We start from the raw sequence: 23,471 nt of genomic DNA on the forward strand, positions 1-23,471 counted from the left end.
TGACCTACTACTAATTGTACTTCTAGAAATTTATCTGTGTAAGGAAATAATTACTTTACACAAAGGTGCATGTATAAATGTGTTCATGGCTGGGCCATTTATAAATATAAAAAACTTAAGTGTAATGTGTTAAGGAGATAAATGATAGTTATCTACACAGACTAGAACAGTGTGCTGCTATTTAACAATGTTTTGAAACAGTAATGCCATAGAAAATGCTTACAATAGTATGTTAATGGAGAAAAGCAGTTAGAAGTAGCATAAAATAAGAACAAAAATAAAACATATGCAGATACATGTTTTATTATATATTTAGTACATATATAAAAATTTTAGTTGCTATATCTAGGATAATGGGATTATAGATTTTTATTTTCTTCTATATTATTTTGTGTTTTCCAAATTAAATCCTTAATAACCAGCTAACAGAAAATAACAAAGTAACTAACACAGTAGAAATTAAATAAGATTGTTGAATGAACAGTAACATTAAAAGCTAAATATTAGCTGACCCTATTTTTAAAAAACAGCAAACTTATTATTTCCTACATAAACACACAGTGTACCTACAGTTAGCTGCATCTCACTAGACTGATTATCTTCAGTTCCGGCTTCAAATTCTGGAACAGATGCAAGACCGTATTCTCCAGACATAGGTCTTTTAGCTTCATTGTGAGAAACTGCTGTATGTAGAAAATTTAAAAAATTGTAACCCAATTAATGTTTGGTTTTAATTGTAACATCGTTTGTACCGATTTTCACAAAAGCACTGAAAAGCAGCCTGAACGAAAGGGTGTTGAAAATCTGGTGTGGGATATCCCCTTCACCAATATCTTACAGTGAGACTTTGCAGATGTAGAGTCTTTAATAGTTATCTGTACTTAGTGGCTTCGAGGAGAGATGGACGAGACCCCGGTACCAGCCTTGCCCTTCTGATGCCTGTCCTCCCTGTTTGAGTCATCTGTGTTAATTTATCACCCATCAGTTCCTACTGGACTGTTACATTCCACTGGGCTATTCTAGATCCTCTTATACTAGTGACTCAAATGGTTACATAGAACAAAACTTCAAACTTTAGAAAAGAAGCTCTGTTACTAAAGAGATCACATAACAATATACCAATACTTTGGACTGTAAGGTGCAACCATTAGGCACTGCTTTTTTTTTTTTTAAATTGAGGTATAGTCAGTTTACAATGTTGTGTCAACTCCCAGTGTAGAGCACAATTTTTCAGTTATACATGAACATACATATATTCATTGTCACATTCTTCATTAGGTACTGCTTTTTAAGCTGGACTTGTGTTCAAAACGGAAACATTCTTACCCGTAATTTTAAGCGCTTCTCTTTGTAACGCTCTGGTGACTGGTATTCGCTGGTACCAATGTCCAACACCTTCAACCTCCCAAAGGAGCTCATGGTCCCCAGGATACTTTTCAAAATACTGCTTGCAAGCTGAAAAACACATTGAGAATTTTCTAGAAATCCCAAAAATCAATTGTTTGGGAAAACAGAGATGGAAAGTAAACTGCCCAACTCACTTAATGGGGCTAGCATAACCCCGATAGCAAAATCACCAAGCAACCAAAAATAATAAAGCAGTCTCATTTATGAATCAAAATCCTAAATAAAATTCCATATTAAAGTTTTAAGTAACCAAGGAATTAAAGTCCTCATAAAAGATGTACTTCCCCTTTAAAGAGAAAATTACTAAATGTTACTGAAGGACATAAAAGAAGAACTGAAAAAAAGGACTGTTAGACTCAATAGTGTGAAAACACCAATGCTCACCAAATTATTCTGTAAATTCCATGCAATTCTAAACAAAATCCCAACAGAGATTTTCTTTAATGGAACTGGACAAAACCTGATCCCAAATTCAAAATGAAAGAACGAAGGGCTATGAAATAATATTCAGGCCAATTTGAGGGAAAAAAACCAAGGAGGACTTATTCTAGCAGATTAACAAGAATCATCTTAAAGGCACAATAATTAAAAACAACCTGGTATTGACATAATGTGGAAGAGGAGGAAGAGGAGGAAGAAAATTAAATACCAAGGGGGGAAAAAAAACACCAAGAAAGAACCACATATACACTTGAAATTTGGCAAATGACAGAGGAGGAATCACATTTCAGAGGAGAATGAATAAAACTATTAAATAATGATGTTAGAATAAAAGAAGTCAGATCTTGACCTCACATCAATATCATTCATAAAAATAAGTTCTAGATGAATTCTAATACCCATTATAAAAAGCAAAATGTTTAAAGAAAACATAAGAGAATACCTCTAGGATATCTGGGTACTAAAGGATTTCTTATAAAAGATAAAAAAATCACAATCTGTGATAAAATAGTATGAGAAACATGATTATTAAAGTTTAAAACTTTCTATATAGGACTTTCTGTGAAGATGGACATGACCTACAGCAGCACTGTCCAATCCAGTAGCTACCAGAGCCGCATGGGGCTGCTAATGACTTGAACTTACAATCTGATTTAATTTTAATTAACCTAAACTTAATTTGTATCAGTAGCTGCTTTATTTGGACTACATGGTTTATATTTAAAAGGCACCATACCCAGGACTCTATCCGCAGGGCCAAAGAAGATTGTGTCCCCCAAGTTGAACTAGAAAGGTTAAAGATCAAGCAGCTAGAAGGGGATAAACATCGACTTCAGCAGCAGCTTAATGATGCCAAAAACAAGTATAAGATTTTAGAAAGAGAGTTCCATCAGTTCAAGGATCAGCAAAGCAACAAACCAGAAATTCAATTACAGTCTGAAATAAATCTTCTCACAGTGGAAAAGGTTGAACTTGAAACAAAGTTGGAACCTGCAACTAAGTCTAAACTACATTACAAGCAGCAGTGGGGACAAGCTTTGGAAGAACTTGCCAGACTTAAGCAGCAGAGGGCAGGAAAGTCAAATGGCTCGTCTTAAAAAACAGCAAGAAGAATTGGAACAGATGAGGCTGCATTACCTGGCTGCTGAGGAAAAAGACACAGTAAAAACTGAAAGACAAAAATTATTGGATATAAGAAATGAACTGAACAGGCTAAGGCAACAAGAACAAAAACAGTAGCAGGATTCCAGAGAGACCGCAGCTAGAAAAATGGACGGCCCACGTGGCAGGACGCGGGAAGAAGGTTTGCATGATTATTTGACTCGCCTCCTAGAAGAAAGGATGCTTCTTCTCTGGAAAAGGATGGGTGTGTGTAATCACGAGGATCGAATGATGAGTGAACTCAACCGACAGATCAGAGAGGTTTGGGCAAAAAACAATGCCAGTAATTAATAACATTTGGAAAATCTTTACAGAGACTCCAGTTCTAAATTTTAATTGTAAAACCCTCAAAAGAAGGGAAAATTGATATTTTAAAATGCAATTTTCAATTTTTTATAAGCAAAACTTTTTATGTTATTGTATAGTATTTATTTGACTTTATTTAACTGCATTTTATCTACTAATTTTCAATGACTTTTCAGGGTTTCTCATAATTTATAATTTCATAGCTAACTTTTTTTTAACTTTTTTTATTGAGTTAGTCATTTTACAATGTTGTGTCAAGTGGTTAACTTTCAAAACAGCTTTTCACTAAATTTGCTCTCAGAGAAATGACTGAGTTTCCAGTTACATGATTTTTTATGGTGAGCCAGAAGAGTATATGTTGCACTTTAAAAATGCTGTCCTGTTCATTTGAATACAGACATCTTATAAGTTGAGTCCATTTGTAAATGTAACTAGTTTTATTTAATTCATTTTAGATGATCTGTCTTTTTAACTTGTAACATTTGCAGATGACAAGTTTGAAAACAGAAAGCAGGATCAGGGCAGAGAAGCCATATGTGATCTACTGAGCGACAAATTAGTCATTTATTTAAATAAAGTTACTAGAGATTAAAAAAATAAAGACACAGACTAGGATATAAATAGAATAAAACAAAAGATTAGTATTCTGGGCATATGAAAAATTACTAAAATTGAATTAGAAAGACAAAATAACCCCAAAGAAAAATTGGCAGAGTTATGAACAGGAAATTTACCCATAATGAAACCTGAATGGTCACTAGATGATAAACCTCACTAGCTGCCAAGGAAACGTAAGATGAAACAGCAAGATACCATTTCACACCCATCAGATAGTAACAAGCATCAGAAGAATACGGGAAATGGAAACTCCCACACAGCTAGTGTGAGAACAACTGTAAAGTGGTTAGTAAAGTTGAAGACAAATATTTTATGATCCAATTCTACTTCTAGGGATACCCTAATGATTTACACATATGCGGAAGACATCGTATAATGAATAAAATGTTCATTACAGAACAGTTTTCAAACTGGGGTCAGCGTACAACCTAAGTGCTCATCATCATTAGGGGATATATGAATAAACCATATATGTATACAGTAAAATACTATACAGCAACTTCAACAAATAAACTATAGCTACGTATAATCAACACTGATAAATCTAAAAAAAAAAGTCAATAAAAGAGCAAAATGGTATCATTTTATAAGTTTAAAAACACATTAAACACAATGATACAGCCTCCGGAGAAAACAGTTTAGCAATTCCTCAAAAAGTTAAAACACAGAATTCTAAGCCAACAATTCCACTCTTTGGTTTATATCCAAAAGAATGAGAGGAGGGACTCAAACAGATATCTGCACACCAATGTTTATTCACAGAAACATAGAAAGGGAGAAACAACCGAGGCGTCCACCAATGGATAAATAGATAAATGAAATGTGATACAGTCACACAATAAAATCTACTCAGACATAAAAAGGAATGAAATTTTGATATATGCTACAACATGGATGGACCATAAACATTATGCTATGGAAATAAGACACGGAAAGGGCAAATAGTGTATGAATTCCTATTTGTGAGGTACCGAGACCAGGCAAACTCATGACAGAGAGCAGAAAAAAAGTTAACGAATGTGGGGGAAAGAGGGAGGGGAATTATTGTTTGAAGGGTACAGAGTTTAGATTGGGGATGATGAAAAAGTTTTGGGTTCAGATAGTGCTGATGAGTACACAGCAATGGGAAAGTGATTCATGCCATCGAACTATTTACCCCTATAAATAAAGTGGTAAATACTATGTTATATGAATTTTATCACCAAAAACTTTAAATTTTAAAATTAAAAAAGCATACTAAATAATGCTCTACAGTGTTTATGGACAAAAACATAAGTATGAAACCATGGGCAGGAAGGATATCCACCGACTTCAGGAACACAATTATCTCTGGGAGGAAAGGAGAAAGAGAAATGGGGCTGGGGAGGGATCCAGAGAGAACATCAACTGTATCTTCAACGTTCTGTTTAGGTTTACCTAAAAATAAATGAAAACAAACATGGCAAAATCTTAACAGCTGTTAATCTGGACAATGGATACGTGGACACTAGGATACCATTCTCTCACTTTTTTCCCATATGTTTGACAATATTTCTTATGTTTTCTGGTTGTAGTTTTCATACCTAACAGGAAGGGAAAAGCTGGGGGGGGGGGGGGGATGACAAGCCACACTGAGTCCTTTGCCTGAATTAAAATAACTAAAATAGAATACCTTACATAATACATAAGCACCTGTTATCATTTGGTATTCAACTTATTTATCATTAGAATCCTAGAAAAGTGCAAGTAATAAGAGGTTCCGCCTGCAGCAGATGTGGTTGCATTCCTCCCCAGATTCAGTGAAGCACTAATTAGACTTTAAGAGCAAAATCCATTTGCAGATTATCCAAGGTTATACAGGGTTCATTCCATTCTCATGTATGGATTTAGAGAGAAACCATGATTCAAGATGGGCATGCAACCCTTGGTTCTTGTTTTGGGGATTTTTCATATTAAAAAGGAGGAGGAAACAAAAAACAAAAATGTTTTTTCAGTGAAAATAAATATCTGATGTTAGATTAAAATCAATGGTAAAGTATATTTATAAAAGTTTTCAATAACTTACTTTTCAGGATTAAATCTTATTCATTAAGAAAAAAGTAGTGGTATGGGCTTTATGCCAATGCAAATATAAATCCACCAATAGTTTTTAAAACATCACAACACAATATATCCACACAATGGAAAAATAAACAGCATTGAAAAAGAGAAGACAGAGCTATGTGAATCCACAAGAGTGAATCTCATAATCATAAAGATTAGTAGAAAAAGCAAACTGCAAAAGAATTCATACAGTACATATTATTTATAAAAAGTTTTAAAATATGTAAAACAACATTGCATTGTTGGAGGATAAGTACGTATATGGGGAAAATAAATGCCAAATTGAGGATGGTGCTCATTTCGGCCAAGGGAGTGAACTAACTGGATATGACAGGAGTACAACTGTATTGACAATGATCCACTTCTCACGATGGTACATGCTGGATGGTACACGATTATCTGTTACCTTTTTCTTTATGTAATTTTTGTATATATATGGAATTTCTCTTTTTAATTTAAAAATCTACCACAAATAACCCAAAGAATGGTCAAAGGATTTCAACAGACACTTCTCCAAAGAAGATACATAAAAGACCAAAATGCACATGAAAAGATGCTCAACACCAAACACAAATCAAAATTATAATGAGATGTCACTCCATAACCACTGAGATGGCTATAATCAAAAAGACAGATAACAAATGGTGAGGATATGGAGAAACTGCAAACCTCTTACACTGTTCATGGGAATGTAAAATGGTGCAGGTGCTTTGGGACACAATTTGGCAGTTTCTCAAAAGGCTGAACACAGAGTCATCATATAACCAAGCAATTCCATTCACACCTAAGTATATACAGGAGAGTTACGTCCAGACAAAAACTGCACAGATGTTTAACACAGCATTATTCATAATACCTAAAAAGTGGAAAAACAATCCAAAAGTCCATCAACTGATGATAGATAAACAAAATGTGGCATATCCACACTACAGAATATTCTTCAGCCGTAAAAAAAATATGAAGCGCTGATTCATGCTACAACATGGATGAACCCTGATAACATGTACACAAAATGAAAGAAGCTAGACACAAAGAGCTTACAGTGTAACTGTATCACAAAATTCCATTTATATGAAATGTCTAAAATAGGTAAATCCAAAGAGACAGAAAAGAGGTTAGTGGTTGCTAGAGGAACGAGGAATGGGGGAATACAGAATGACTGCTAGCTGGTTCAGGGTTTCTTTTTGGGGTGAATCTGCAATTAGATAGTGGTTATGGTTACATAGCTGTAAATGTAGTCAAAACCACTGGATTGTACACTGTGAATTATATTTCAATTTTTAAAAAAGCTACCACACCCCCAAAATACCATTTGTGTGAGATAAGGGCACATTTGCAAAATTAAGCCCTAGACAGCCAAAGCATACAATTTACTTAATACTGATATGTGCATATTTACAATATTCTGCAAAAACAGGTCAGAAGTGACACTGAGACAAGTATAACTTTTCAAAACTTAATACCTGTGTACATCAGAGAGGTCAGTGGATACCGCAAGCCAAGTGCGTCTTCTGTAAAGGAATCAACAAAGTCCTCCAGCATGTGAAGCCCAAAATCTTTGCCTCGGTATTTCTTTCTTACAAACATTGTATCGAGAACTGGCAGTTGGTAGCTTTGGGTAAGAAATGAGGTACATATGCTGCCTGCAGTCATAAAACAAAAGTCCAACAATTTTTCACATTTGAAAGGCCATATATGTATATACATTTAGAGAACATGGGTTAAGCCTTTCTAAAATTGGTTAGTTTTTCTTACATCAAGAAGAATGTTAAAGAAATGTATTTTATATTTTATTTTACACGACAAAATGTTTTCCAGCTATTACACATCATAATGTATACATGAGATGAGAAGAGCTATGTATTTTATGTTTGCCAACAGTATCTAACAAGATAAATAACTAGTTCTATTTCATGAACTATATATCTGAATACGTATCACTGTTCGTAGACTCGCACAACCTTAAAACTCATCAACTATTAAATTTTCAAATTTAAAGAGTATTTGATGGTTGTATACAGTTTATAATACATGAAGTATCTAATTCCAACCTTCATACCTGTCATCTTTTCTTTACTTTTTCCCTATTGAGTACAGTCTCATTTTTATCTATTTAATGCTGGCAAAGAAATGAACTAGTTCTCCAAATGTTTAAGGACTATAGATTAGGACTTAATGGAAATATATGTTTTAGAAATGGCTAGGTCAGCAATCATTTTGCTGTGAATATACTACTTAAAATATGTATGTTTAAGGTTTAACAGAAGAAATGTTCACTGTAGTACATAAATATGACTCTTCATTACACAGTTGTATTGATTTGTCTTCTAAGAACCCTGATTTGGGTTCTGACCCTCCAAAGAGATGTGACAGCTCCTGCTTTAAGACAGTTTACAAGTTGAGGGCATCATGGTGGGGCATCCCACTTTCTATTAATTGTAGTATTAATTCACAGTTAGCTATTAATCAATATTCAACTCTGCGCCTCAAATTAAATAATCTATTATTCTCAGTTATTCATATGATTCTGGATAATTCTAATAATATAGTTCAAGAAAGAAACAAAATTTCAGGAAACAAACATCTCACAAATTAACTTTTACCAATCATATCACTTGATGAGTTGGTCAATATAATAAGACTTCTTATAGTTCAACCGAATAATGAATGATCTATGATTAAATTGGAGAACTTCAATAACCTTTTGTAATAGTCTCCAAGACTATCAGAGACTATCAACTAATTTAAGTTTAGAATACGTAATATACATTGCTATATGCTTGAATCTTAACTGCTGACATTCAGTTAGGATACTGATAAGAGTCAAAATGTCTTAAATGGTGATTTTGGTTAACAATATTGTATTATATATTTGAAAATTTGTTAGAAAGGTACATCTTAAGTGTTGTCACATCAAAAAAAAAAGAAGAAAATAGTAGCCATGTGAGAAAAGACATGTTAATTACCTTGATTTTGGTGAATATTTCGCAATGTGTATCAAGTCATCAAGTTGTACGCGTTAAATATATATAACTTTAAAGTATCAATTATGCTCAACAAAACTGACATAAATAAATAATTTTTGTATGAATCTAACACGTAGTCTCACCAACAAGCTACTGTGACCATTATCAGCTCTTAATGTCTTAAAATCAGGGTTTCCTCACAGTCACTGCCAGAAGTGATAATGACATCAAAAGAGACATTACTTCGTGAGCAGCAGTAATTCAGAGGACAAAGCGAAAATGAGAAGAGGAAGCACTGTCTAGTTCTGGTTCTCAGTACAAAGTCTGAGGATCTGCTGCTATTTACTACTGTGCATGCTTCGGTCCTTACAAAAGAATACCAATTGTATGAAGTAAACGTTCCACAAATTGGTTTTTTTTTCTGTTTCCACACAAATATTCCTTTTAGTAGAAAAAAGGTAAAGTCCAGCATCTGTGTTAAAATGGTCAACTTATAAAACCAGTAGTGCTCACAAAGTCTAAAGTTCTATTTACTCACCACGTCCATTTTCATCTCACAAGAGCATGCTAATTCCCTTATTTTGCCTATATCCTGAATATTTATTTTTGTATTTGGAGCAGGGTTCTAACTTTCTACAGAAACAATCAAATAAAGGGCAGAAAAACTTCCCATGTTGCTAGAGATTATTCAGACACGTCAACAGCTAAAGATAATAGCATAACTACTTAATACATAATTACTTAAATGAAGTTTTCATTAAATTAAATCTACTAATTGAAATGAAGTGAAACTTAGCCTTGCACATAGCAGCTTGAATATTGATATTCCTCAGAGTTCCACCTCTGGCCATCTTTTTTCTATGTGCTCTCTCTGGGTAACCTCACCTACTCTCAAGGCTTCTACCATTTATCCAAATGCTCATGACCACTCATCTTTAATCCCTGTAATGCATGAGACTTACTCCAAGATTAACAATGGAAGAGCCCATATAAATGTAAATATAACAAAAAATACATGATCATCTCCATAGAGAGAGAAAACGCATTTGACAAAATCCAGCACATGCATGATTAATACTCAGCATCCTCAACCTGATAAAGAAATCTACGAAAAACCCATAGCTAACATCACACTTAACAGTGAAAGGCTGGATGTCTCCCCTAAGATCAGGAACAAAACAAAAATGTTCATTCTCACCACTTCTATTCAACGTTTACAGGAGGGTCTAGCCAGGGAAATTAGGCAAGAAAATGAAATGAAAGGCACCAAGACTGGAAAGAAATATAACTATGTTCATAGATGAAATGATTTTGTATATAGAAAATCTTAAGGAATCCTGGAAAAAAAATAATTGACACTGATTTCAAACAAAAAAGATTTCAGCAAGGTTGCAGGACACAGGATCAACATACAAAAATCAATTGTATTTCTATACAACAGCAATGAACAGTCTGAAAATGAAATTAAGAAAACAATTCTACTTACAATAGCATCAACAAATAATAAAGTTCTTACGAATAAATTTAACAAAAGTACAAGACTTGTGTACTGAAATTTGTATACAAGTATCTAAAAGAAATTAAAGAACACCTAAATAAATGGAAAGACATTCCATGTTCACAGTACAGAAGACTTAACATTGTTAAGATGTCAATACTCCCCAAACAGACCTACAGGCTCAAAATCCCAGCTGTATTTCTTGCAGCAATTGAGAAGGTAATCCTAAAATTCACAGAGAAATGGAAAAAAAAAAAAAAAGCAAACAGCCAAAACAATCTTAACAAAGAACAACAAAGTTGGAGGACTCACACTTGCCATTTTAAAACTTACAAATGTACAGTAATCAAGACTGTGTGGTATTGGCAAGAAAATAGAGATCAATGGAACAGAGGTTCCAGAAATAAAACCTCATACTCATGGTGAACTGACTTTTGACAAGTGCCCCAAGGTAACTCTATGGAACAGAATAACGTTTTAAAATGAATGGTGCTGAGCCAAGTGGATAGCCACGTATGTAAAAGAATGACGTTGGACCCCCTTTCCTCACACCATATACAAAAATTAACTGCAAATGGATCATAAACATAAAAGTAAGAGTTAAAACTAGTCTGAGGAGAAAACATAGCAGTAAATCTTTATCACCTTGGGTTAGGAAAAGCTTCTTTAGCTACAACACCAAAAGCAAAAGTGACACACAAAAAGATAAATTGGATTTCATCAAAATTAAAAACTTCTGTGCTTCAAAGGACATCATCAAGAAAGTAAAAAAAAAAAAAAAAAAAAAAAGAAGAAGAAGAAGAAGAAGAAAGTGAAAAGGCAACCCATAAAATGAGAGAAAATATTATCAAAGTATATACATATCTGATAAGGGACTTGTATCTGGACTACATGAAAAAATGCTTACAAATCAATAATTAAAAGACAAATAAAACCCAATGTTAAGAGATGGGCTAAAGATTTAAACAGACATTTCTCCAAAGGCATACAAATGGTCAACAGGTATATAAAAAATATTTAATGTCACTAATCATCAGGGAAATGGCAAATCAAAAAAAAAACAGACAATAAATCTTGGCAAAAATACAGAAAACTGGAACCTTTGTATACTGTTAATGAGAATGTAAATGGTACATGCACTATAAAAAACAGGAGGTTTTTTTTTGAGGTTCTTCAAAACTTAAAAAAAAAGTAGAGGTTCCTCAAACCATTAAAAATAGAACTACCATACGAATCCAGCATCCCTACTTCTGGGCACTTGTCCAAAATAACTGAAATCAGTATCTCAAAGAGATATTAGCAATCTAGTGTTCAATGTAGCACTATTCACAATAGTCAAAATGTGATAACAACCTAAATGTTCACTGATGGATGGATGGTCAAAGAAAGTGTGGTTATATATACATATATATACACAACAGAAGAATATTCAGTGATTAAGAAAAGTAAACCCTGCATTATGCAACAACACAGATGAACCTTGAAGACATGCTAAATGAAGTAAGTCTGTCGCAGGACAAATAGTGCATCATTCCAATTATATGAGGTATCTGTAATACTGAAACTCATAGAAGCAAAGTGCAGAACAATGGTTGCCAAAGACAAGGGGAGGGGGAGATGGGAAGTTGCTAATCAACAAGTTTAAAGCCTCAGTAATGCAAGATGAGTGAGTTCTAGAGATGTGCTGTATGACATTCCTAGTGAACAATATTGCAAACTACAGTTAAAAATCTATTGAGAGTACATCTTACATTAAGTTTTCTTACCATAATAAAATAAACATTTAAAAAACCTATAAAGTAAATAATCTAGACAGAAAGTAGATTAGCGGTTTCCAGGGACTGTAGGGTAAGGCAAGTGAGCAGTGACTGCTGATTGGTACAGGAATTCTTTTTGAGGTGATGAAAATGTTCTGCAACTAGACAGTAGTGGTGGTTGCACGACTGTGTGAATATACTAAAAATGACCTTAAAAGACTGAGTTTTATGATACGGGAATTAAAATAGGATGGATCTCAAAATAACTATGCTGAAAGAACCCAGACTAAAAAACAAAATCACATACTTTATGATTCCATTTTGCTAAATTCCAGAAAAGGCAAACTAATATATAATAATAGACAGCAAATAAGTGTTTGCTTGGGAACAAACTGGGGCAGGAGGAATGATTAAAAGGGTGCAAAGAAACTTTTAGAGATAACAGCTATTTCATTATCTTGGTTGTGATGAAATCACAGGTGTATACCTAAGTCAAAACACAATAAATTGGGGGGAGAGTATGGCTCAAGCGGTAGAGTGCATGCTTAGCACACATGAGGCCCTGGGTTCAATCCTCAGTACCTCCTCCAAAAATAAATAAAACCAATTGCCTCCCCCAGCCAAAAAAAAAAAAAAAAAAGACACACACACACACACACAATATGTTATAAGCTGTAAATATCGGCAATTTTTTGTATGTCAGTTATATCACAATAAAGTTTTGGGGGGAGGATTAAAAAAAAAAAAGACAACCCAATTTAAATATGGACAAAAGATTTGAATAGACATTTTTCCAAAGAGGATATACAAGTGACCAATGTACACATGAAAAGATGCTCAACATCCTTAACCATTAAAGAAATGCAAATCAAAATGACAATTCCATGCCACTTTACATCACTAGGTTGCCTATAATCAAAAAGATAGATAAAAACAACTGTTGGCTGATAATGCAACACTTAAACAAAATATTTATATTATTTATATTTTCTGTGTATCTATATACCTCTTTTGAACAAAAAGAAGCATTTTATCTCCTGTTTGCTTTTTCCTAAATAGTATATTTTCCATTGTCATAACATAGTCTCTGAAAACATCTTTTAAAAAAAAGTGTTGGCAAGGATGTGGAGAAATTGCAACCTGGTACATTGCTGGTGGGAATATAAAATGGTATAGTCACTTTGGAAAACAGTCTGACAGTTTCTCAAAAGGCAAAATTTAGAGTTACCATATCAACCTGGAATTCCACTTTTAGGAACATAACCAAGAGAAACAGAAACATGAAAAAAAAAAAAAGCCTTCATAGCAGCATTATTCATAATAGCAAAAGAGTAAAAACAACTCAAAAGTCCATCAACTGATGAATGAAAGACAATATTGGAAAAGCCATACAAGGGAATATTATTTGGCCATAAAAAGGAATGAAGTGCTCATTCATGCTGCAACATGGATGAAACTTGAAAACAGTATGCTAAGCCAAAGAAGCCATACACAAAAAACTACTGATGGTATAACTGTATGATTTCATTTATATGAAACGTCCAGAACAGACAAATCTATAGAGACAGAAATCTATAGACAGCTTAGTGGTCATCCAGGGCCAGGTACAGAGAGAATAGGAGAGGAGGGAACGGAGAGTGACTGCTAATGAGTACGGGGTTTCTTCTTGGGGTGATGGAAGTAATCTAAAATTGGTTGTGGTGATAGTTGTGTAATTCTGTGAATATACTAAAAAAGAACTGAATTGTATACTTTACATGGGTGAATTGTATGGTATGTGAACAAACCTCAATAAAGCTGTAAAAAATGTAAATAAAACAACATAAGAATTTATACATGTGGGGTGGGAAGGGATAAATTTGGGAGTTTGAGATCTACAAATGTTAGTCACTATATATGAAAATAGATTTTTTTAAAGTTTCTTCTGTATAGCACAGGGAACTATGTTCAGTATCTTATAATAACCTTTAATGAAAATGAATATGAAAACAAATATATGTATGGATATGCATGACTGGGACACTGTGCTGTACACCAGAGACATTGTAACTGACTATACTTCAATTAAAACAACAACAAAAAAGCAGTAGAAAAAAGTTTATACATGTGACTCAAGTAAACCATTTATAATCAGGTTTTTCATAGACACTCCCCAAACCTGCTCCTCCTCCAGCTGACTGATTTTTCAGTAAATCTCACCACCATTCTACCTATTGCTCAGAGCAAAACACCCAGAACTCATCCCTGATTCTTCCTTCATAGCCCGTGTACAATCCATCAGGAACGTTACAGCAATAACTTCATATTTATCTCAAATATGAAGACTTCTATCCCCATTTCCTTGTTCAAGCCACCATCACCTCTCACCAGGGCTTTTCTGCAACAGCCTCTTAGCTAAATTAGCTCTTAACCCTGCCATCTCTCCTTCTGGTTTTCCACACAACAGGGCTACCTCTTTAAAAGGCCAATGAGAGTGTTACTCACACCCAGGCTCAAGACCCTTCAACTGATTCCTGTCACCCACAGAACGAGACTAAGACTCTTCCCTGGGCGTACTAGGCCTGTCAGGATGTGGCCCTGCCTCTCTGAATCCCTTCGTCACTCACTCCCTCCACTCCGGCCACACTGGTCTCCCTGCTGTTTCTAAAACACTCTGAACTTGCTCCTGCCCCATGGCTTTTGCCTGTCGGTACTTTGCCAGAAAACCTCTCCTCTTGAAACTTCACCTATCTCATTATTCCCTCACTTCTTTAAGAGATGCTTCCCTTGACCATTTTATTTAAAATAGTATCCCTCCAAACACAGATGAGGAAAAGGAATGCATCTTGACCACTCTGATCTGATATCCTACAACATTTTTCTCATTATTGTGGGAGAACCAATCACACAGACACACCTCATGGTGTAAGTGACTGAAAAAACCTAATCCCTGACTGGACAGCTGTTGGCCAATGAGAAGACTATAGAAGACGAAACACAAATATTTGGTGAACAGCTAACAGCCTCAGCTAACTTTCTGCTTTCTCTTATTTCCCAGTAGATTAACATTCTGAAAGTTACATTTGGTTATCTAAGGCTGTTGTCAGTAATTTATGGCCTCACATCAATATTCACAAATATATACTCATGTTATAGAATAGTTCTGACTGATCTCATTCAATTTTTAAAATTATACTGAATTCTGTGGCCCACATAAATAAGCACACCTCCTCAGGTGGTCCAACTTACATTCCTAACCATGTAGCTCTACTTACATGTCCTATAGGAACGCTGAACTTCACATGTCAAACCTGAACTCAAGTATTACCACGTCCACTCTTCCTTCTATATTCCTGGTCTTAGTTACCAGCTTCCCACATAGGCACCCACACCAAAACCCTCAAAATCCATCACTGGTTCCTCACCCCCTTTCAACACACAGAAGATGGAGTCACCCCACCCTGTCCATTCAGAAATCTCCCTCGACTCTGTTCCCTTCCCTATCCCTAGTGCCATTTCCCCAGTACTGGTCCTTCTTTCAGCCGAACTACTAAAATATCCCTTTACTGACTTCCCTGACCTCAGAATACAATTTTCCTATCCATCAGTAAGTGCTACAAAAATTATCTCCCTAAAATATTTAATGATGTTGCCCCTACATAAAATTTTTGGACTTTTATCTTATTGGCAAGGAAGCTATCAAGCTTTAGTGTGGCATTTAAGACCCTTCAGAAGGGGAGCTCCACCCTCACCTCTCCCCACTCTACACTCACTTTAGTCCCACCAGCTTGTTCAGGGTGCTGTCCCAAACACACCTTGAACTTCCATGACTCTGCCTTCTTTCATATATTCATATTCCATTCATATGTTTGCTAAGGATTTTCCTTTTCTTTCCTCTCTCTGCCTACTTACAGCTCACCTACCCTTAAAAGTCACTTTTTTTTTATTTGAAGTATATTTGATTTACAATGTTGTGAAAGTCACTTTTAAATATCACTTTCTCAGTGACACCTCCCCTTAGGCAAAATTAACTGCTCCATTCTTCAATGATCACTACTGTTAATACCTCGAATATACTACTTATCAAACTGAACTGTGATTAGCTGGCTACAGTCCTCTGTTTTACCCACTAGATCTTTGGTGCTTTTAGGTTCTGACCCCACAAAGTCATCTTTGTGTCTCCTCGGAGGATGAAGTCAGCCTTACCTCCCAATAAATAGAATCTTACTGGAAAGCGTATGCCTTTTAGAAGGGTAGAACTTTCCCAGAAAATTAAGTACCTATCTCATTTCCCCATGACAGATTTCAGGTAACCACAGAGGAGTGTGGGACTCCCCCAGGCCTTTGCTCACTTCCTTAAAAAAAGGATTTTACCCAGACAGGCTCAGAGCCCTAAAACACAACTTCAACCCTTTTCCACACAAACCTGTGCTATGTTTTGCCTTTAGCTATATGTACTATCAGTCTTTACCATTTTATGATCTAGTTTTGTTATTCCTTAAAATATTCTTAAACCAGAAGGGTCAGAAATCTGAATTTCAGTGAACAGAAAGTGAGTAATCTGCTCAAAAAAGGAAGGAAGATGACAGATATAGCTCTCAGTCAAGTCAGAAAGTCAGAAGGAAAGCTAACCAGCAAATGAAGAGATATAACACTTCCGCTATAAATTACCGCAAGTGGAGATTACAAAAACCAAAAATATGTCTCCTGGTATTGATCATAAATCCTTTTAGTAGTGAGTCAACAAACTGATTCTAAAGTACTTGTTGATTAGGCAGTGCTTCCCCCATGTGGTTCTTTTACTGTGCTTTCCCAAACATTGAGTCTTCAGACTGGATCAAAGTGATTCACAGTTGAAGCCAAATAACAAGACATTTCCCAAATAGCACCTAATGATAGTGTTCTCAATTTTGTTTTCTTCTCAGCTTGTCTACACTGAACTATACCTGATTTATACACGTTTATATCTTTTGTATTTCTTGACATAGGACAGTTACAAAACTTTCACTAAATTAACAAGTGAGTGTCATGTTTTGGTTTTCGTAACTGCATAAGATTTTTTTTCATTAGCAGCTGAATTAGCATGGCTCTCCTTTCTAACCAACATCAACTTTATCTTCCTTATATTGAGTTTTTAATTTCCAAGAGCTCTAAGGACATTCTTTAAATATATCACTGTCAAGAATGTAATAACTACTCTTACCTTCTAAACATATTAAGAGTTGTTTTGTTTGTTTTTGCATTGTTGGTCCCTTCCAAATTGCTTTTATTCCTTTTTTTGTTTTGATTTCTTATCTTTCACATCAGGTTTCCCTAAGCTGTTTGTTCATAGTTAAGAATGAGACATTAAAAAGTTGATCAGTGTGCAAGGTGGGGATTGCTGACAATGAGCTGAGACCTTTTCCAGGGGAACTATTTATATTGGTATTTTTAGAATATTTTTTTCTCTTGCCCAAGTCAAATTCCTCGAAGTGTTTTACTCATGTAACCATTAAATAATTTTGAAATACATACCATGTATTCATACATCTTTGGTAACATCTAAAATTTCCAACTTAAGTTTCAATGATTACAAAGGATGTAATTTCTAGCATTTTATCAATATTAATTTTTAAACAACTATTTATTTTTTAAATAATTTTAGACTTACAGAAAAGTTGCAAAAATATATAAAGTTTCCACATATCCTTCACCCAGATACCCCTAATGTTAACATCTTACATAGCCAAAATAGTATTATCAAAGCCAGGAAATAAACATTGATAAAATATTATTGACTAAACTATAGACGTTATTCAAATTTCATCAGTTTTTCTACTAACATCCTTTTTCTGTTTCAGAATCCAGTCCAAGATTCCATACTGCATTTAGTTTAATGTCTCCTTAAACTCTGGTCTTTGATAACTCATCCTCTTTCCTTGCCTTTCATGATCTTGACACTTTTGGAGATTACTGATGAGTTATTTTGTAAAGTAACCTTCAATTTGACTTTGTCTAATGTTTTCTCATGGTAAAATTGAGGTGATGCATTTTGGGCAAAAACACCACAGAAATGATGTTACGCCCTTCTCAGGACACCAAAAATCAAGGTCTCTGATGTTGATATGTCCTATTCCTGGTGATGTTAAACATGATCTATTAGTTAACATGGTGTCTGCCAGGGTTCTTTATGTACATTTACCATTTTTCCCTTTCCAGTTAACAAATGAAAAACAAAAACTATTACATCGCTCTTCTTTTAAATGTATCAGATGGACCCTAAAAACTATTACCAGTTTGATTTGGTATCTGTCATCAACTGAACAAATTATTCCTTTACTACTGAACTAACCATTCCTTAACACTCAGAAAGTTTACATTGTTCCTTTTTACCCCTGAACTTCTATTATATTTAAACTACAGACTGTTATCCTGATGTAATATTTTTATACTTGAATTATATATGCTAATTATCTAATCATTCTCTGCAAAACAATTTGTATATAAATTTTTAAAATTTCTTATAATCATAAGATTCTAAGTACCAATCCAAAAGCAATTTTTGAGTTATCATTATACTTAATATCAGTACATGATGGATCAAAACACAAGTATATTACACATTTGGAAAACTTATACTGAAAATACATCTCTTAATGAAATTGATGGAGCTTACCTTGGTTTGTTTTTTTTTTCCAGTTTATGAGTCTATGAATTAATCCTGCTTACTACCAGAATCAGACAAGGTTCAGCATTAATCTTGTTCTTATTTTTTATTTTTAATGGGTAAGTCTTTATTAACAGTAAAAGGGACCAGAAAATCTTGTTACAGTGATGTTACTCAATATTTTTATACATCAAGGCTATTTCTATGTTCCAACTAAAAACAACCTGTTACTGATTTACTAGGTAATTTAAAAATCATAAATAAGTGATATCATTAAGGTTTTTATTCAACTATAAATGTATTTAATAAGGATTTTATCTTTTTGCTGCTGGTACAGTTTTTTCCTGATATGTACATTAGGAATATTTCTATCACAAAGTGTTTCAGTATTTTTTTGGACGGCTTTTCAAAAATATTTTATGCTTAGTTTTTCTTTGTATAAAAAGTACTTTCGGACTGAATTAGATGGCTATGACTCAAAGGCTAGCATAAGCACGTCTAATTCCATTGTTCTCTGGTAGATGAGAGCCAGAGCTGAGAGCGAGAAAGAACTGAAATAAATAGTAAGGATGTAAGGCAATTAGTAAAACATGGGAGGTGTTGACAGTGGGAGACAAGTAGCATTTGGAAGCTCGGGCATACAAGACTGAGTTAACCACCAGAACAAGCAAAAATAGAAGCCAGGTCCCAGAGGAGAGGAGGAGCCCCAAGTACACATAAAACAAAGAGGAGCCCTCTCCTGGAATCAAACACTAACCAGTAATACTGAAAGGGGAACGTTGCTATGCCCTTTACTCACTGTATGTCTTTCATCTACAGAAGCTCTAAATAAAAAAGTATAAACTCATATGGGCTCCGAACGTTGATGTGCTAGTTTCAGGTAGAAAATCCACCTGGAGCCAGTGTGAGCAGCAAAAAGCCTCCAATTCCCATAGGCGTTATCTTGTATAAAATAAAGCATCGGATATTTAACCCATAGACTGGCCTCAAACTTATTAAAACATTTTATTTAATTTTTTTAACATTTTTTAATTGAGTTATAGTTATTAAAACATTTTAAAACCAATAAAGTGATGCCTTTTATGCAATGCAGCACTATGCTTCCATTTAACAAACATTATTATTCTGCCTCTGTATGGTGATATCTTTCTGGAGTTACATAAATTATTGGTTCTATTTCAAATTTACACAGGAATAAAACAGCGTATTACAGAATTAAAGTACTTACTAAACAGTAAAACCATTTAAAACTATAGATCACAGGTTTTTTTTACTCTTGAGAAAAAATGACCTTCCTTTTATTGACTCTATGTACTAATTCTCATCATAAATGTGTACTAATTATGTAATTAAGGTATTAGTTACAAATGTCCTTCAATATAGCAGTGAATCTGGTATGATCTTAGACTGGTTCTGACCAGAAGAGCTTCATTTGAAAGGTTTGAAATGTAAAAAAAGACTGAAAAATAATGTGAAAGGTCTTTTGGTCAAGGTACAGACCAAGGCTGACTTTGTTACATGGTGGTTGTAAGGCGGGGGGGTATGCGTGTGCACGGAGTAAGCAGGTTTCCTCTTTCTGGCTCCAGTAGCTCTAGGGAGCTGAATGGACAGGAAAATTGGTAAAGGGAGATGCAGCTGCACTAGTCTTTTAGGAACAGGGTACAGTTGAGTTTCAGGATCAGAAATTCAAACTTTACAGGATTAACTATTTCAAAAAAGCTGTTTAGATTCTCTAAACATATTAAAGTACTTTGTTTTTCATGGTAATTAGCAAAGCTGCCTTTAATATGTCAGGCTGAGTCAGCTGCACTGAAAGAAAAAGGCTAGGCATTTGGTCCACAGGTAGACAGGGGATTTAAAAGAAGCCACTAACAGATAGCGGCAGGAATCAAAGTAAAACAAGGACTTCTAAATAAAGGGAAAGACGTCAGAAGGAAAGAAGACAGACAAATCTGAGGCTCAACATACAATTCTCTTTCCATGTATGTGGAAAAATCTTCCCCTCTGTGAAAGGTTTATTTTAATTTTCTTTTCAAAAGACTTTCCTAACAATCCTCACTTATATAGAATCACAGTACTCCCAAGAAATACTAAGTACAATCATCTCAATTTGTACTCTAGAGATTCATTTAAAAGGGGCAGTGACACAGTTGGGGTCCAAAAAGTGAGTTTCCGTAATACATATTTTAAATAACTTTTAAAGACTCACCTGTAGGCTTAACTGAATAAAACCCAATGGCCTCTCCTTTCTTCCACAGAATCTTAGCATAATCAGTACTGCTATGACACAGGAATGGGATCTCATTCCTCTCCATTTCCTGCTTTCTATAAATAATTCGATTCAGAACATAGAGAACCACTCTCTCCCCGAGAGTTCTCACCTACAAAGAGAGTCAGACACCAGGCACAACAGTTACAATACGCAGCAATTCAGAGATGCAGTCTACCTTGCTCCCTGCTTCCATACCTCATACTGACGTTCACAGCACTTTGAATACATTCAAAATGATTTGTAAACCATTTTATGATCACAAAATGAGACGAGTCATTCATACCAATAACAATTCATTTCTATAGACACAAATTATGCATGGAATAATGCCTCTCAGCAAATTCTAAAACAGGCAAAACAGGCTTCCAATATACCAAGCCCCAGCATCTCCTCTTTAACACTCGGTGTTTTCTTTCTGCTTCCAGCTGCCCAGATCATAGTCTCTAACTGCTGACCCCACCATCTCTAGTGCTTCAACTCTTTTTCACCCCATTCCAGCCTAAACATTAAAAAAAAGAAAGAAAGGAAGGAAGGGGGGACCCTTTGTGTTATCCCCTAAAGACTTTAATAACAATTATCTCATTTGATGAGCAAAGCCATAATTATGCTCTTGGGAAAGGAATCGGTCTCATCTTTTCCAGGTAAAATGTTTATTTATCAATTATGTCTCTGCTGTCTAACTATAAGGAATACCCGTCTACCCGCAACACACATACACACATAGCCCTCTGCCAGACCAGATGAGCAATGACAGTGACATCAGGATGTCTGGTGACTTGAGGCAATCACAGAATGGAAACAGAGCCTCACTTCCTACATGCAGTCCTACAGGGGACCCCGTCACCAACTATCTGACATTGAACAGTGGGGTTTTCTGCACAGACACCTTTCACTGCTGAAAATAAGAGTCTATCCGTGAAATCTATTTTTCTCCCAAGTCTCCTAACAGAAAAACAAGAGTCTTCTTTAAGTAGGTAAAGGGAGAGAAAAAGCATACACAACTCCTCAAAAACCTCCCTGAGAGGGGATCTGTAATACCAAACACCACATGAAATGACAAAGCTCGCTAGCTTACAAGGCAGCCCATGCCTTCCTTGAATGGCTCTGACCAGGATAAAACAACTCATATTGAGCTGAAATCTCATTCCCAAAGACTATACTTTGATATTCTGGAGCCACAGTCTACAGATATTTGAAGACAGACATGATATTCCTCTAAATTTCATATCAAAGCTAAACACAGGAAAAGACTAATCCAAAACGATCTGGGGTGCTCCTGCCTTTCCAGTCCTCTCCCCTGAAATTACCCCATAGCTGTAACATCTCTCTTCAGGCTGGGCACACAGATATTACAAATATAAGCACTGAAGAGACTGAAAGCTAATGGGGCTTTTCTGCGTAAATGTTAAGGTTTTTATTAGCTTTCTTGCTTACCTTGATTTTATTTCTAATTAACTAAGCCCAGCCTTTTTCATGTGTGCTGCTGTTTTAGTTTGGTCCTCATGCTGTACACATACAGCTAGTTTTTTGAACCCAAGGATCTGACTTCACCTAGTCACTTATTTTCATCATGTTAGTTCTTTCTCTTTGCTTCCTAAATCTGCCTTTGCAGATTAGTTCTCCCATTCAGCACTGTGGCACGCAGAATTGATAAGCACGCCACCTATGTCTTCCTCTAAGTAACTGATAAAATGGTGACTGGGACAGGACAAAAGACTGTTTCACAGCATGCTGTTGAGGACCTCTCTCCCATTCCACTGTTTGAAACAACTGAATAGACTATCCAAAATGGCCCTACTTATAAGCAAGTTTCCTGGTCTCTCCTAGAGATGGAGAACCGAAGCAACCACACCGAGAGAATGAGCTTTCTCCCACCCAAAAGGAAACTCAGCAACTGACGCTGATGTGAGTAACTACCTCTCAGCTAAACCACAGGTACTCATTCTCCGCGCCACCTCGCACCCCCATTCTCAGACACTTTTAGAACCACATAAAACTGAGGAAGCCCAAGCTGAGTGCCGATTTCACAACAACAATGAAACTCTAAGGGCTAATACCACCTGCTAACACTGAAGTGGAGAAGAGCTCAATAACTTCAAAAACTATCACTGTTTATGGGAAACATACCATGAAATAGCCTCATAAGAGACACTTCTAAAATTACACGATCTTGTTACCTGCTTAAGCCCCTCTCTAGAAGGGACAGATGTTTTCACAATATCATCAATAGCCCACCACTGATCAGCAAGGTAAAGGGCCACAGCTAAAAGAGAATACATGATTATTAACAGTTAAGTCTTAAAGTAAACAATATTACTATTTGGTAAGGTTTATACAG

The 23,471-nt window shown here is 35.2% G+C and overlaps 1 protein-coding gene across 5 annotated transcripts in view; it reads right to left on the reverse strand.

Annotated features, from left to right (window-relative positions):
• The window catches only part of FAM169A (family with sequence similarity 169 member A), a 62,429-nt gene that overhangs the window by 16,322 nt on the left and 22,636 nt on the right, over positions 1–23,471 (reverse strand). For 4 of the 5 annotated variants that reach the window (XM_031446770.2, XM_064481543.1, XM_031446774.2 and 1 more), the window contains 5 exons: positions 23,311–23,396; positions 21,071–21,242; positions 7,479–7,658; positions 1,327–1,455; positions 571–683 (listed from right to left, as the gene is read on the reverse strand). In XM_031446770.2, coding sequence (XP_031302630.1) covers positions 571–683; positions 1,327–1,455; positions 7,479–7,658; positions 21,071–21,242; positions 23,311–23,396 — 680 coding nt within the window. The remainder of the gene's footprint in view (positions 1–570; positions 684–1,326; positions 1,456–7,478; positions 7,659–21,070; positions 21,243–23,310; positions 23,397–23,471) is intronic. The other variant, XM_010975002.3, reaches the window with a different exon arrangement.

This window comes from Camelus dromedarius, chromosome 3 (assembly GCF_036321535.1).
Source record: "Camelus dromedarius isolate mCamDro1 chromosome 3, mCamDro1.pat, whole genome shotgun sequence".
In the NCBI taxonomy this organism is placed as follows: domain Eukaryota; kingdom Metazoa; phylum Chordata; class Mammalia; order Artiodactyla; family Camelidae; genus Camelus; species Camelus dromedarius.